At 43.4% G+C, this 16458-nt stretch overlaps 1 protein-coding gene across 2 annotated transcripts; it reads left to right on the top strand.

The window, feature by feature from the left end:
* The first annotated feature begins 1788 nt into the window (after positions 1-1788).
* On the top strand, positions 1789-2274 carry LOC102871112 (ATP synthase subunit d, mitochondrial-like). Of its 2 annotated transcripts, XM_006879109.1 has the most exons (2): positions 1789-2013; positions 2086-2274. In XM_006879109.1, exons 1-2 carry the CDS (start codon positions 1789-1791, stop codon positions 2272-2274), a joined length of 414 nt encoding a protein of 137 aa, XP_006879171.1. The 2 variants fall into 2 exon arrangements, with proteins under 2 accessions (XP_006879171.1, XP_006879170.1); XM_006879108.1 differs by having other exon boundaries at positions 1789-2274.
* The last annotated feature ends 14184 nt before the right edge of the window (positions 2275-16458 follow it).

Raw genomic sequence — 16458 nt, 5'->3', positions numbered from 1 at the left:
GGGAAGAGCAGCGCAAGATTTACAGCCTGATCCTTGTTTTGCTTAAGTTAGGCTCCAATTTTCTCTGTCTAAATGAGGCCACTGAGATCAGAGATTAAGTCACTTGTCCCAGGGCTTCTCTAAAAATCATAAGACCTTGAACAAGGCTTGAACAAGATGCTCTGAGTCCTAGTCCAAAGCTCCAGCTCTGGAACCATCCCAAAGGCAGTTTTCCCCCGGGGACACCAATAGAGGGACTCTCCTTCCCTCATGAAATTCCTTTGTGAGCAGATGATGACAGGATACATCAGGTTAGGGTTCAAGGTCAGCATACAGAACACGGGGCCATGTCTCTGGAAAGGTACCAAGACCTCACAGGGAATCAGAGGAGCCAGGTGGTGAAGGTCAAAGTAAAAGTTTTGGTGGATGCCAGTCCAAATCTCAACTGCCCTTAGGCTACTCCTAGTTGATTTTTATCTAGATAGATTTAGGGGTCCCTCTGAGTCAAAGATGTATGGTTAGCAGGTACTGAGAGGTCAGCAAGGACTGGTAAGAGGGCTTTCTAGGTGTGGTGATCTATGAGGGTGGTGGTTGTTGTTGTTATGTGCCATCCAGTCACTTGTGACTCATAGTGACTGTATGTAGAACAGTCCTAAACTCTGCTCTGTCCTGTGCCAATCACACTGTCTCTGACACACCCATCCCGATTACCCCAGTCACTGAATCAATCCACCTCATAGAGGTCCTTCCCTTCCTGAGCTGTCCCTCCACCCTCCCAAGCATGATGTCCCTCTCCAAGGACTGGTCCCTCCTTGCAACATGTCCAGAGTATGTCAGACGGAGCTTCAGAATCCTTGCCTCCAAGGAGCAGCCTGGTTTAACCCTCTCCAGGATTAATCTGTTTGTTTTCCTAGCAGTCCAGACAGGTTTCTAATACAGACTCATTAAAGCTGCATCCTATTTAAGAATGAGTCAGTCCACCTGTAATTGTCAGGAAAGCCCTTCAATGACTTCAATTCCCTTATGTGTAGATGAGAAGTGGTTTTCGTTGTACCCTGTCCAGTACAATAAAAGCTCTGGTGGCCTAGTGGTAAGAAGCTGCACTGTAATCCCAAAGGCACCTGGTTCAAATCCACCAGCCCGTTGATGGGAGAAGGATGGGCCATTTCCTCCTGTGTCATTTACTGCCTCTGACAACTCTGGAGGGTCAGCGATGGGTCGATTCCAACTTGGCAAAACACAACAACAGTCCACTGCAAATTCATCAATACTCTCATCTGGCTCTGTGCTTGACTCCTGTGAGATCAAGAAGTAGGGCGGCAAAAAGAAGCCCATAGGGGAGAGGCAGCTCAGAAGTCCCCCTCCCATTCCCAGAGTTCTCAGCACTTTCTGCCCTGGAGGGCTTGAAGAAATTCAGCACCATGGAGAGCAGCACTCAAGTACTCAAGTCCTCTTTTTCTCAGTCTTCAGTCCAGTGAGGTTTGAGCCCTAGAGCTCCTGGCCTGTGGCTCCTCCAGTCTGTGGCCCTGTGTTTATTTGCATGCAGCCTATATATTTTAAAAAGTGTAAGAATATGACAGTTTGGTGCTGGAATCAGTGACTAAGGAAAAGACAGAGCTGCCTGGCAGCCTTGGAGGGGGAATCTTGAACTCTCAATTCAGGTTCTATTTGGACCACTCAGATATCAGTTGATGGTTAATATCTGGCAAGACCATGTTTAGGGGCCTTAGTCTCTTTCTGTGACTTGCTCTCCTCATCCATACAAAGGCATCCCTCAAAAGGTTCTTGTGGTCGCGGAAGGATCTCAAGATGGCTGGGCGAAAACTTACTCTGAAAGCCATTGACTGGGTAGCTTTTGGGGAGATCATACCCCGAAACCAGAAGGCTATTGCTAACTCCCTGAAATCCTGGAATGAGATTCTCACCACCAGGTTGGCTGCTGTCCCCGAGGCACCTCCAGCTATCGACTGGGCTTACTACAAGGCCAACGTGGCCAAGGCAGGCTTAGTGGATGACTTTGAGAAGAAGTTTAACGCCCTGAAGGTTCCTGTGACAGAGGATAAGTATACAGCCCTGGTAGATGTCAAAGAAAAAGAAGACATGAAGAGTTGTGCGGAGTTTGTGTCTCTCTCCAAGAGCAGGATTGAGGAGTACGAGAAGCAGCTGGAGAAGTTGAGGAACATCATTCCGTTCGAGCAGATGACCATTGAGGACTTGAATGAAGCTTTCCCGGAAACCAAGTTAGACAAGACCAAGTATCCCTACTGGCCTCACCAGCCAATTGAAAACTTATAAACCTGAGTCTGGCAGGGAGCGCCGGCCCTGCACCTGCAAACTCGGAACATTAAAAATAAGAGAGATAAAAAAAAAGGGTTCTTGTGAAGAGTAAAAGAATTGATACGTGAGAGATGTTTATAACAATTAATAAAATACACCAGCCACACTGTGGGAGAGAGTTGGAAATTCTTCTACTGTACTTGATTGTGCTTATGTGAAAACTTCACTTGGATCAGGAAGTAATCTTCAGAACAGGCAGGGAAATACTGCATGATTAAAAATCAGGAAAGGAATGCATCAAGGATACATCCTGTCTCCATATCTTTTCAATCTATATGCAGAACAGATAATCCAGGAGGCTGGGCTTTATGAGGAGGAGTGTGGCATCGAGAACGGAGGAAGACTCATCAACAACCTACTTTATGCATATGACTCAACCTTGCTCACTGAAACTGAAGAAGACCTGAAGTGCTTGTTGCAGAAGGTCAAGAACTGTCATCTTCAATATGGATTGAAGCTCAACATCAAGAAGACAAAGATTCTCACCACTGGGCCAATTGTCAGCACCATGATAGATGGAGAAGAGATTGAGGTTGTTTACAGTTACAGCTTGCTTGGCTCCACAATCAACACTCTTAGCACCAGCAGTCAGGAAATCAAAAGCTGAATTGCACTGGGAAAATTAGCTGTCAGGGACAACTCCAAAGTGCTGAAAAGCAACGATGTCAGTCTAGAGACTAAGGTGTGCCTAATCCAGGCCATGGTCTTTGTGATTACTTGCTATACTTCAGAAACCTTGACAATAAGGAGTTCTGGTGGCCTGGTAGCAAGAAGCTGTGCTGCAATCCCAAAAGCTCATGGTTTGAATCCACCAGATGCTCTGCTGGAGAAGGAGGGGAAATCTCATCCTGTGCCAGTTGGATCTGATTAGATGGTACACAACAAGGCTGGGGGATTAAAAAAAAGAATAGAAACTTGGCAATGGAAAATATAACTTTTTTAAAAAAGAAAGCTGGACCATGACTAAGGCTGACAGAAGAAGAATTGATCCCTTTGAATTGTGGTACTGGAGAAGAATCTTGAACATACCATGGACTACTAAGAAAACAAATGTCTTTCTTAAAGAAAGTGAAATCAAGTTTCTCCTTGGAGGCTAGGATTTTGAAGCTCTGTCTCACTTACTTCGGGCATGTGGCCAGGAGGGACAAGTCCTTGGAGAAAGACATCATACTTAGAAGAATGGAAGGACCGTAAAGGAGAGGAAGACCCCAAATGAGATGAATTGATACAGTAACTGGGGCAATGGAGGTTGGTGTGTCAGAATTAGTGAGACTGGCTCAGGACAGCGCAGTGTTCAGAGCTGCTGTACGTAGGGTCGCTATGGGTCGTAGGCGACTCTACAGCACATAACAACAACAACAAAGATGAGTAGCTTCAAAATGTGATGTCACTTTACCATGAGTGGGAACTCAGTGACAATGGCTTTGATTGGGGTGTGTATGTGTGTGTGAATGTGGTTTTTTTTTTTTTCAGTTTCCAAGTAATTTTATTCAGAATTTTGAATTTGCTTCCTGAATCAATAATGAATGTGTTATTCAGTGGTAAAATTTTCATTGTCCTTGTAGGAGATTTAGGTTCAATTTCTGTCTAGTGTACCTCCTGTGCAGCTACCACTGGTCTGCCAGTGGAGACTTGCATGGTGATATGATATTGAACATGTTTCAGCAGAACTTCCAGACTAAGACACAGTAGGATGAAAGGCCTGACAATCTAGTTCTGAAAAATCAGCCCGTGAGAAGTCTAGGGCTTACAATGGTTCTCATCGTGCATGGAATCATAGGCTGGATTTACGCTAACGACAACCAAGTGCTTAGAACAACGTCTGAGATATAATAAAGTCTCAACAAGTGTTGCCTCATCTTGGTTCTTGCTGCCAAGATTATTGTTATTAAGTGATGTCTTCAAGGACAGAACCTGGTAGGCATTCAGTTAGAGTTGAATGAATCACTGAAATGTGAGTGTAGGAAAGAATGGAAGCTGTTGACATCAAAGATTGAAACGGACACTCAATTTGTGCTTGATTTGCTTAGTTATTATGATCTGGTAGCCATGGAAACAGTGGAATATTAAGACTCAGAATTGGTACTTTTGCTCTGTGCTGAGCGCACCAGGGTAGCACAGGGCCTCTGCACTTTGCAGTCACAAGGGAGGCAGATCTGTGTACATCTTCCTCCTCTCTCCCAGGCTGTATGATCCTCCAGGGCAAACTCATGACTACGGACACTCAGAAACCAGGAATACGGATTCTGGAACACAGAGAGTGGCCAGGAATTGTTTGTTTAAAAAAATGAAGGAAAGAAGAAATGGAAGATAGGGAGGGAAAGAGAAAAACGAATACGGAAAGAATATGAGAAGGAAATGGGACAGAATCTATGGATAAAGGACCTTCAAACTTGCTTCTGGGAAGGCTGAGTAGAGCAAGGGTTCACCAGGTGGCATAAACAGTTAAGTACTGGACTAATAACCAAAAGTTTGCTGGTTCAATTCCACTTTGGAAGAAAGATCTGATAACCTACTTCCAAAAATTCATGGCCTTGAAAACCTGAGGGAGAATGACAGGAGCTGATGGCAGTGACTGATATTCAGCTCACAGATCACCCACCCACTCAAAAGTAAGGATGAGTTCAGGCTTCAGGTCCTTCAAATCCAGGAAGAAACGTTGGCTCCGCCAACTCCTAGCTTTGTAAATGTAGGCATTTGTTTTATTTCTTTGGTCCTTGATTTCACCAGTGAGAACCTGGGCCTCACTTCCATAGTCTAAAGGGATGCAGAAGAAACAGCCCAGTGTGACAGAGCCCCTGCTGAGTGATCAGTGTGAGCCTGTTCCACCTTCACTGTAGCCCTTCTAACGTGAGGATGACGGCAGCCTGTTCTTCAGCCAAGAGACCCCAGGAGCCAGTGAAAAGTGTGACAACAGAGTTCTCTGCAAACTGTAAAACACTCCACATGTGTGAAAGGTTGCTGTAACCGTTTAAATAGGATCCCTGGAGGGGAAGCCTCCCAAATACGGGGACAGGACTCAAAAAAGGAACTTCATCCCCAAAGACAAGACTCAGGCATCAGACTACCTAGGACAATGTCAGCCTCTGCTTCCCACTGCCTCCTGGGACCTAGGACACACAGGAAAGAGCCCCGGGCACCATAAATTAAGAGCTGAGTATGAGTAGGACAATGAACAGCCAGGAACAGGACAATTATTACGAAGGGAATTAGGGGAGGAGAACAGGGGGAAAATATGCATGAAGGAAATCCAACCTTTTAATGAAATTTCACTAAAATAAAAACATTACTTATTTATATTTTTCTGCTAATGTGCTTACAAAATTCAAATACAAATTTGAACAAATTCTTTCAATTTCCCTCACCCCCCGCTCATCAAATTGTACAACCCAATGATTAATCCCCTCTTCCCCCTGCACATCCACATCCCTCTGCTTCTAGCCTCTCCCACCCCTCCTGAATCCTTATACTCATTCTACAATAACAGTTTTATACAATATTTATCTTTATGGGACTGAGTTCACTCAGCATAATGCTCTCCAGTCCCTCCCAAGTAGGTAAAAAAACCCCAACATTATTTATTAAAAAATGATAGGAGGCTACACAATAGGTCAGTAGTTGGAAGTCATCAGAAACTCTACACTACACAGATGAGACCATCACCTCCCATAAATATTTGTTATTATGTGTCATCAAGTTGCCTGCAACTCATAGCAACCCCATGTACATTAGCTTTGAAAGCTGCCCTATCCTGAGTCAAATACATTGTCTCCAACAGACCTAATCCCAATTTCTCCAGTCACTGAGCCAATACTTCTCATACTACTAGGTCTTCCTCTCCTGCACTGTCCCTCCACCCTTCCAAACATGATGGTACTCTCCAAGGACTGGTTCCTCTTGGCCATGTCCCCATAGTATGTGAGATGAAGCCTCAGCATCTTTGCCTCTAGGGAGCAGCCTTATTTCACCCTCTCCAGGTCAGACTTGTTTGTTCTCCTGGCAGTCCACAGTGTTTGTTCAACATTCTTCTGCAGTAGCACAACTCAAAGGTATTGATCCTTTGTCTATCATTCTTAGCTAATCTCCAATTTTTAGATGCATAGCAAGTGATTGCGAAGACCATGTCCTGAATCAGGCACACCTTAGTCTCCAAACGGACATCATTGCTCTTTAGTACTCTAGCAAGGTCACTGGCAGTAGACCTTCACAATGTAATTCATGTTTTGATTTCCTGACTGCTAGTGCCAAAAACCAAGCAAACTGAAGTTATCAACAATCTCAATAACTTCAACATCCATCATGAAGCTGCTAATTGGCTCAGTGGTGAGAATCTTTGTTTTCTTGATATTGAGCTTCAATCTATATTAAAGACTAGTCTTTGACCTTCAGCAGCAAATGTCTCATGTCCTCTTCTGTTTCAGCAAGCAAGGTTGTGTCAGCTGCATAACACAGGTTGTTGACGAGTCTTCCTTCAATCCTGAAGCCACAGTCCTCTTCATAAAGTCCAGTCTCCCAAATAATCTGTTCCATATATAGTTGAAAAGGTATGGAGACAGAATTCATCTCTGACGGACACCTTTCCTGATCCTAAATCATGAAGTGTTTCCCTGCTCTGTTCTGACTACTGCTTCCTAGCCCAACTTTTGATAGTTGACAAAAGAAGCATTGCTTATTGATGTCCCTGTCTCATGCCACATCTGAAACAAAGGAGGACAACAGACTTCAGGAGAGAAGATGTCCTCAGGACGACACCAACCGGTGATGTGAAGGAACACCAACATCATCAAACTAGAATTGGATAGAGGAAAAGGGTATGAGTGCTGGACAGGAGAATGAGTTGAGTTGGAAGCCAGCAGAACAGGGATAATGGTGGGAACAAGACATATGCACCTAAGAGAGTGGCAGGTGAGACCAACATAATCCGTTAGTTACACAAATATTTAGAGTCCTGGAAACCCTATGGGGAAGTACTAACCTATCTTATTAAGTCAAAATAAGGTGATTTGGACCAGTAATTGTATCTCCTCTAACTCTAACCCTAACCCTAACTCTAAGTCTAACCCTAACCCTAACCCTAACCCTAGCCTTAGCCTTAGCTCTAGCCCTAATGCTAACCCTAGGCCTAGCCCTAGCCTTAGCCCTAACCTTAATGGGCAGCCTCAGATGTCCTTGTTAGTGAAGTGATTATGGAGATTAAACGGAGTGGAACCGGCCATCTCTGACTTAACCTAGCACCCAGGCTAAATGACCAACACAACTATTCCTGTCGCTCTACACCTCTCTCACCCCAGTCTGGAGAGTCTGTGGTCGGTCTCCCTCACTGAGTCTGTCTTTGTTTTGTCCACTGTAAGGAGAAAATGAACCAGAAGAATGAACAAGGAACGAGGGCAGGGAGACAGAGTCCTCAGAACGATGCAGGCTGCAATCACACTGGGCACGAGCTGTGGTTGTACCATTGCGTAGGTGAGATCCCTGAGGCTCAGCTGGCACCAGGAGTCAAACCCAGGTCCGTCCACGCAGCTCTGGTGGGCTCCCTCTCTCCTTCCACTCTCACTCTGAACAGTGTGCATCCCTGGAGATGAGGGAGAATACACAGGAGAAACCCAGTAGGTGCTTGGGCTCTGCTCTGCACCCCATTACCTTATACAAGCACACTAGTGCAAACACACGTATCACTCACTCCTTTGTCCCAAGTACACTCTGAGCCCGGGACACCCTCTCAGTCTCTCCAAGATGCAAGGACAAGTGACAGGGACCGTGGCTCGGCCTGTGTCCTCCCTCTGTGAAGATAAGAGCATAATTAGCAATTGTGTTTGTCCCTTATCTATCTCTTGCTCTCTGTTCTGTCCTGGGAGCTGCCAGACTCCCCCGCAGCTGTGGGCAGAGAGATGCTGCAGCAGAGGGAGATTACATCTCCAGGTGGCAGGGATGCCCTGTCCCTCACCCAGGGCACACTGACAGCCCCTGGGTAACTCCTGCTGGGAAAGCACTGGACCCAGGGCTGGAGGCGTGGATGGCCGAAAAGCCTCTTTCCTGAGTCTGTTGCAACTTGAAGGGTAGCAATTATAGTTCAGGGTCCCAGGTTCTTCACAAGTCAATGGTGGGGGTGGGAGTCCAAGAACTCTTTCTATAATGACTGAAGCATCTTGAGACTGGGAAACATCTAACTCCATGCTTGTCTTCTTGGTACAGCTCCTTTCTGGTAAAGCAAATAAACAAACAAAAAAACACAAACTACATCATTGATGTGCATTTGCCAAAAATTCAACTGTACCTACTGGAAATGCGCAACTTTCTAAGTCTTGACACATGTATGTACCCATGAAGCCATCATTATCAAGTCAAGACAATGTATGTATCCATCACCTCTTAAAATTTCCTTTTCACATGCACACCCATGTTTATTGTGGCTTTGTTCACAATAGCAAACAACTGGAAACAACCCAGTGCCCATCAACAAACGAGTGGATATAGAAGCTGTGGTATATTCATACAATGGAATACTATGCTGCATTGAAAAACAAGGAACTCATGCAATATTATTCAAAATGGGTGACCCTGGAGGACATTATGCTGAGTGAAATATCTCAGTCACAGAAGGACAAATATTGCATAGGGCCACTCTTATAAAATGAGACTGACATCAGGGTTGAGGGAAGCCAGAGAAGGAGGGGAGGAATGATGTATACTGCATTGAAACAGATGAGGGAGAGAACTGTTTAGAAGGGACATATGATTGGATCAGGAGTCCAGAATGAAGGCTGCACAGTGCAGTGGACTTGGAGGGAGGGATTGCATAACAATGAAAGAGTATTTCTTTTACTTTTCAAGGAGAAGAGGGAATTGGGGGAGGGGTGGGCAGTGAGAAAAGTGCAACAATAAATGAATGGAAACCCTAAGTCTCTGTAAACTTTCATGAAAATGAATAAAAAAAGAATTTCCCCTTCACTCTTTTCATCCAGGACCAGCTGTCCTTTCTAACTGGGAGGTGAAGCTGAGCAGGGAGACCCTGGACTTCTCTGTCCTTTATTCTTCTCTTCTGCCATCTGATAGGCTGTGAGGGACACAGAGTGACCTTCTGTAGACCTTTCCAGCTCAGCAATTCTGGGACAAATGTCCATTGTCAAGCCCTTCTGGCTTCTCAATGTGATTGTCCTGAGTCATTTTGGGCATTTATTATTTATTGGCATTCAATGTCATAGGAATAAGATCTCTCACTAGGACTCCAGGTGGAGGTAGCTGAGGCATTTGGAGAGGCCCGGATCTAAGCAAGGCCACATTGAACTACCTTCCCTGCCTCACCTGACCACAGCTGGGGGCCGAGAGAGCTGGTGGAGGGAGGAGGACCATGGCTTCTTGAGAGCCTTCTCATCGGGGTATCCCACCACTGCAGGCCTCCGATTCCCTCCCAGACAGGGGCTTCCTGGTTCTGAAGTCTCAGCAGCCGTTGCCATCCCCAAAACCTCAGGAGGAATTACAATGTAAGGAGTACAAGCTGTGAACAAGAAGTTGCTGGGATCATTAATTCCCATTTTTCTGTTGGTTTGCATACAATCATATACATTGCATTTCATTCATGTACATTGTGTTTTACACAATCATTCATACACATCGTATTTTATATATTTAATTACTATTGATTTATGTCTATTATCCACCAGCTACTCCCCTGGAGAAGGACAGGCAATCTCCTCCCGTGTGACTGAGATGGTCTCTCATTATTTGCATCTCTCTTATTGCCAGTGATTTTGAGGATTTCTTCATGTGTCTGTTGGCCATCCAAATATCTTCCTCTGTGAAAAGTCTTTCCAGATCTTTTGCCAAGTTTGTGATTGGGTTATCAATATTTTCCTTGTGGAGGTCCTGTAGTATTTGGTAAACTTTTGTTATGAGACCTTTATCTGAGATGTCATTGCCAAATGTTTTTTCCCAGTCAGTAGGATTTCTTTTCACCCCCCACAAAGTACTTCTGAAAAACAAAAAAGAAGTGGGAAGCATAGGACTCCTTCATCTCAAAATCTACCACAATTGTAATAACCCAAACAGCATGGTACTGGTACAATGACATACACATAGATCAATGGAACAGAATTGAAAAACCCAGAGATTAATTCATCTACCTATGGTAAATTGATATTAAACAAGGAAACAAAACCTATCAAATGGGAAAACAACAATCCTTTCAACAAATGGGTGCTGGCAAAAGTGGACTTCTTCTACCTGAAGAAAGTTGAAGTGGGATCCACATCTCACATCATACACAAAAATAAACTCAAGGTGGATCAGAGACATAGGTTGTTGCTGTTAGGTGCCTTCAAGTTGAATATGACCCATAGCGACTCTTCGAACAAAAAATATAAACCCTCTGCTATCCTGTGCCATCCTCACACGGCTGGCACATTAGGGCCCATTGTGGCAATCACCATGTCAATACACCTGGTTGAGGGTCTTGCTCTTCTTTGCCAGTCCTTTCTAAGCATCATGTCCCTTTCTCAGGAATAGCATCTACTAGCAACATGCCCAAAGTATGTAAGGCAAAGCCTCGTCATTCTTGCTTCCAAAGAGTACTCTGGCTGCCCTCTCTCCAAGACATATTATTTGTTTGTTCCTTTGGCTGTTCGTGGGATGTTCAGGACCCTTCTCCAACACCACAGCTCAAAGGCATCAATTCTTCTGTCATTTTTGTTGTTGTTGTTGTTTACTGCTGAATCAGATCTGACTGGCACAGGTGGAGATTGCCCCTCCTTCTCCAGTGAAGCATCTGGTGGATTCAAACCACGCACCTTCAGGATTGCAGCATTCTTCTGTCATTCTTATTCACTGTCCAGCTCTCAGATACATAGCAACTGATCAGAAAGACCATAGCCTGAATCAGACTCACCTTAGTACTCAAACTGACATCATTACTTCTCAATAATTTGAAAAGATCCCTAACTGCAGACTTTTCCAGTGCAATATGCCTCCTGATTTCCTGACTGCTGGTACCAAGCAGATCCAATTTAGATGCAGTTGTTGGTAACAGTTTCAATCTTTTCTCCATCAATCATAATGTTGTCTACCAGTCCAGTGGTAAGAATCTTTGTTTTCTTGACACTGAGATGCAATCTACTTTGAAGGCTGTATTCTTGGATCTTCTTCAACAAATGCTTCAAGTCCTCCTCACTTTCAGCAAGCAAGGTTGTGTCATTTGCATAATGCAGGTTATTGATGAGTCTCCCTCCAATCCTGATGCCATACTCTTCGTCATTTGAGTCTAGCTTCTCAAATGATTTGCTCAGCATACTCAGATTGTATAGGTATGGAGAAAGAATATAGCCCTGACACTCCCTGCAGTGCTCCCTTACTCTGTCCACACAACAGCTTCCTGGTTATATATAATATATATATTCAGCACAGTTAATCATTATGGATTCCCATTCTTCTCAGTGTTACCTCAGTATGATCCACACAGTCAAATGCCTCTGCAGAGTCAATAAAGCATAGGTAGACATTCTTCTGGTATTCTCTGCTCTCAGCCAAGATCCACCTGACATCAGCAATGATATAAGCACCATGACCTCTTCTAAATCCTGCTTGAACTTCTGGCAGTTCCCTGACTATGTACTGTTGTCTTTCTGAATGATTTTCAGCAGTGTTTTGCTTGCATGTGATACTAATGATATTGTTCGATAGTTTCTACATTCAGTTAGATCACCTTTCTTGGGAATGGGAACAAATAGAGACCACTTCCAGTATGTTGGCCAGATAACTGTTCTCCAAATTTCCTGGCATAGACTGGTGAGTGCATCCTGAGCAGTATCTGTTAATTAAAACAAGTCAATTGGTATCCCATAGATTTCTGCGCACTCTTTTTTTGCCAATGCCTTCAATGTAGCGTCTACTTCCTCTTTCATTACCATTGGCTCCTGCTAATGTGGTACTTCCTGAAATTTTTCATTGTCAGTTCTATTTGATATAGTGATTCTGCGTATTCCCTCCATCTTCTTTTGATGCTTCCTGGGTCATTCAATATATTGCTCATAGTATTTTTCAGTATTACAACTTAAGGGTTAAATTTCAGTTCTCTCAACTTGAGAAATGCAAAAGGCATTCTTCCCTTTTTACTCTCCAATTCCAGCTTCCTGCACATTCCATTATAATGCTTTTCATTATTTTCTAAAGCTGCCCTTTGAAATCTCCTATTCAGCTCTTGTGCTTTGGCATATTTTGCCTTTGTTTTGGCTACTTGATGCTCTAATGCGATTTTTATAGTCTCTTTTGACTTCCTTTCATCTTTTTATTTCTCCTCTATCTTTTATAATGACCTCTTGCTCTCTTCATGGATGATATCCTTAATATCATTTCATAACTTGTCTGCTTGTCTAGTCTTTGATCATTGGTGTTGAATGCTTCAAATCTATTTTTAAGATGATTTTTAAATTCAGATAGAATAAATTCAAGATCATATTTTGGTTCCTGTTGACTTAATTTTCTTCAGCCTCAATTTGAACTTGCACATAAGTAATTAACGATCTGCTCCACAGTCCACCTCTGGCATGCTTTTGACTTCCAATATTGAGCTTCTCCAATTATTCCTTTCACAGATGTAGTCAATCTGATTCCTATGCAGTCTATCAGGTGAGGTCCATGTGTAAAGTAGCTGTTCGTGTCTCTAAAAAAATATTTGCAAGAAATAAATTATTGAAAATATAATATTCGATCATTCTATTTCCAGTCTCATTTGTATCACCAAGCCCATATTTTCCTATTATTATTCCTTGTTCAGGGACCTATGGTGTCCTAGTGATAAGATGCTGTGTTACAATCCCAAAGGCATGTGGTTTGAATCCAACAGCTGCTCTGTAGGAGAAGGATGGGCAATCTCTTCCTGTGCAATTGTTGTGCTGTCAAGTTGCCTGTGACCCATAGCGACCTTATGTACCACAGCTCTGAACTCTGCCCTGTCCTGAACTAGTCTCACTAATTTCAACACACCAACCCTTATTGCCCCAGTTACTATAATAACAATCCATCTCATCTGGGGTCTTCCTCTCCTGAGTTGTCCCTCCACCCTTCCAAGCATGATGTCCTTTTCCAAGGACTGGTCTCTCCTGGCCATGTGCCCAAAGTATGTGAGATGGAGCTTCAAAATCCTAGAACCCAAGGAGAAACTTGATTTCACCCCCTCCAAGACAGACCTATTTATTTTCTTGACAGTTCATGATATGTTCAAGACTCTTTTCCAGCATCACAATTTGAAGGCATTGATTCTTCTTCTGTCATTCTTAGTCATTGTCCAGCTTTCTGATGCATAGGAAGTAACTGTGAAGACCATGGCCTGGATCAGGTGCACCTTAGTCTCTAGACTGACATCATTGCTTTTCAGTACTCTGGAGAGGGCGCTGGCAACAGATTTTCCCAATGCAGTTCACCTTTTGATTTCCTGACTGCTGGTATTAAGAGTGTTGATTGTCCCCCCCCAAATTGTGTAGCCCTGCAATTTCATCCCTGCCCAGCCTCACCCTTCTGTTCCCAACTCTCACCCCCTTGTATCTCATACATGTCTTTCACAATAAATAAAATTTAAATTAAAAAAAAGGTGTTGACTGTGAAACTGAGAAAGCTATAATTGTTCACAACCTCAATCTCTTCTCCATCTATCATTATGCTTCCAGTTGGCCCAGTGGTGAAAAACTTTGTCTTCTTGATTTTGAGCTTCAATCCATATTGAAGACAACAGTCCTTGACCTTCTACAGCAAGCGCTTCAGGTCTTCTTCAGTTTTAGCAAGTAAGGTTGTGTCATCTGCATAATATAGGTTGTTGATGAGTCTTCCTCCAATCCTGATGCCACGTTCCTCCTCATAAAGCTTTGCTTCCTGAATAATCTGTTCTGCATATAGATTGAAAAGATATGGAGACATAATACATCCCTGGCATACCCCTTTCTTGATTTTGTACCATTCAGTGTTTTGCTGCTCTGCTCTGAGGACTACTTCCTGGTCCAAGTATAAGTTTGCCTCTGAAAACCTGCTGAAGGGTCAACTGTGGGTTGGTTCTGACTCAATGGTACACAACAAAAACAATGTTCTTTTTTCACCGTTTTCAACTTAGTCAATTGCAAGCTGAAACCCTCTTGTTTAAACCAATTAGTGCCTCATGGGTGGGCCTATGATTTAAAGTTGCTTGGGGCCTGCCTGAGAGCCTCTTGTTTGAAGCAACTGGATTCCAGAAGGTAAGTTGTTTTTATTTAATTAACAATCAGGTGTCAGCTGTTTGGTAATTTTGATCTAATTAATAATCAGTTTGGGGCTGGAAGCTTCTTGTGTAAAACAATTAGGACCCACTGGGTGGGCCTTTGTGATTAACAGCTGGTTGCGCCCTCAGGCCTGCTGTGGATTTGCTATTAGAGTTACAAACTAAATTGTCAGTTTGTTGTGTTTGGGCAGAACATTATTTTGATTGGTACAGCACTTGCCTGTCAGTCTGCTTACTGAGATAACTTGTGGGTTGCTGTGCTACTGAAAGCTATGCCACTGGTGTGTCAAAAGTCACTGGGTAACACATGGTGGGCAGGTGTTAGTAGAGCTCCCAGTTTAAGACAGATTCAAAAGCAGGATTGGCAATCCACTTCTTAAATAACAGGCCTCTGAAAACCACACGAACAGTAGAGGAACATGGATAGTTATCCTAGCAGTAGTAGAACCCAGGCTGGAAGTCAGTTGAAATGAGTAAAAATAATGGCAAACATTGTTTAATAATTAGAACATGGAATGAACATAGCTTGATTGTTGGAAAACAAGAAATAGTGGAAAATTAAATGGAATACATGAGCATCGACATTCTAGGCATGCCACTTTGGCATTAGTGAGATTAGATGTACTAGATTTGGTCACTTTGAATCCAATATCATTTGGTATACTATGCTAGGAATGAAAAACAGAAGAATGGTGTTGCATTCATAGTCAAAAAGTCAATTTCAAGTCCTATCCTGAAATACAATATTGTGAGTGATAGGATATTATCCATACACATTCAAGAAAGATACATTAGTGACTATTATGCAAATATATGGTCCTACATCTAGAGCCAAAGAAGAAGAAATTAAAAATTTTTACCAAATCTTGCTGTCTGAAATTGACCAAACAGGCAATTAAGATGTGTTAATAGTAATTGGTGAGAGACCTAGGAGAAAATCCCTAAACCATAAAGATCATATAAGACAAAATGGGCCCAAACTTAGACACCCTATCCTATGGTATAAATAGACTGGTAAATATAGCCAGAAATGCACAACCAGGAGAGGGTGACATCGACCAATGGAATCTTCAACGGTTACCTTCAAAGCCCCTGTGTGCACTCCATTCTACTTTTCTGAGTTCCTCCTTCTCCATTAACATTCATTCACCACTCCCTAAGGTTAGTCTCTAGCATTTCGAGCTGTTGTTATACCCATACAGATGTTTTTGTTGTCATGTGCTGTCGAGTCACTTGCAACTCATAGCGACCCTATGTAGAACAGCCCTAAACTCTGCTCTGTCCTGTGCCAGTCGCACTGTCTCGGACACACCCATCCCGATTACCCCAGTCACTGAATCAATCCACCTCATAGAGCTTCTTCCCCTCCTGCGATGTCCCTCTCCAAGGACTGGTCCCTCCTTACAACACGTCCAAAGCATGTTAGACGGAGCCTCAGAATCCTTGCCTACAAGGAGCAGCCTGGTTTAGCCTTCTCCAGGATGAATCTGTTTGTTTACTTGGCAGTCCATGGGTCTCTCAATACTCTTCTCCAGCACCACAGCTCAAAAGCATCAATTCTCCTTCTATCCTCCCTAGTCATTGTCCAACTCTCTAATGCATAACAAGTGATTGCAAAGGCTTTGTCCTGTATTAGACACACCTTAGTCTCCAGAGAGACACCATTGCTCTTCAGTACTTTAAGAGGTCCCTAACAGCAGACTTTCCCATCGCAATATGTTTTTTTCATTTCCTGGATACTGGTGCCGAGAGTGTTGACTGTGGAGCCAAGCAAACTAAAGCTGTGAACAATCTCAATCTTTTCACTGTCCATCCTGATGCTGTCAATTGGTCCAGTGGTGAGAATCTTTGTCTTCTTGACATTGAGCCTCAATCCATATTGGAGGCTGCAGTCCTTGACCCTCTGC

Source organism: Elephantulus edwardii, unplaced genomic scaffold (genome assembly GCF_000299155.1).
Source record: "Elephantulus edwardii isolate Elephantulus edwardi_28Jun2011 unplaced genomic scaffold, EleEdw1.0 scaffold00002, whole genome shotgun sequence".
Lineage (NCBI taxonomy): Eukaryota > Metazoa > Chordata > Mammalia > Macroscelidea > Macroscelididae > Elephantulus > Elephantulus edwardii.
This window is presented reverse-complemented; position numbering and strand designations above follow the sequence as displayed.

Bases quoted from the DNA above. Each gene is read 5' to 3' on its own strand.
- LOC102871112 (XM_006879108.1), top strand. From the start codon at position 1,789: ATGGCTGGGCGAAAACTTACTCTGAAAGCCATTGACTGGGTAGCTTTT.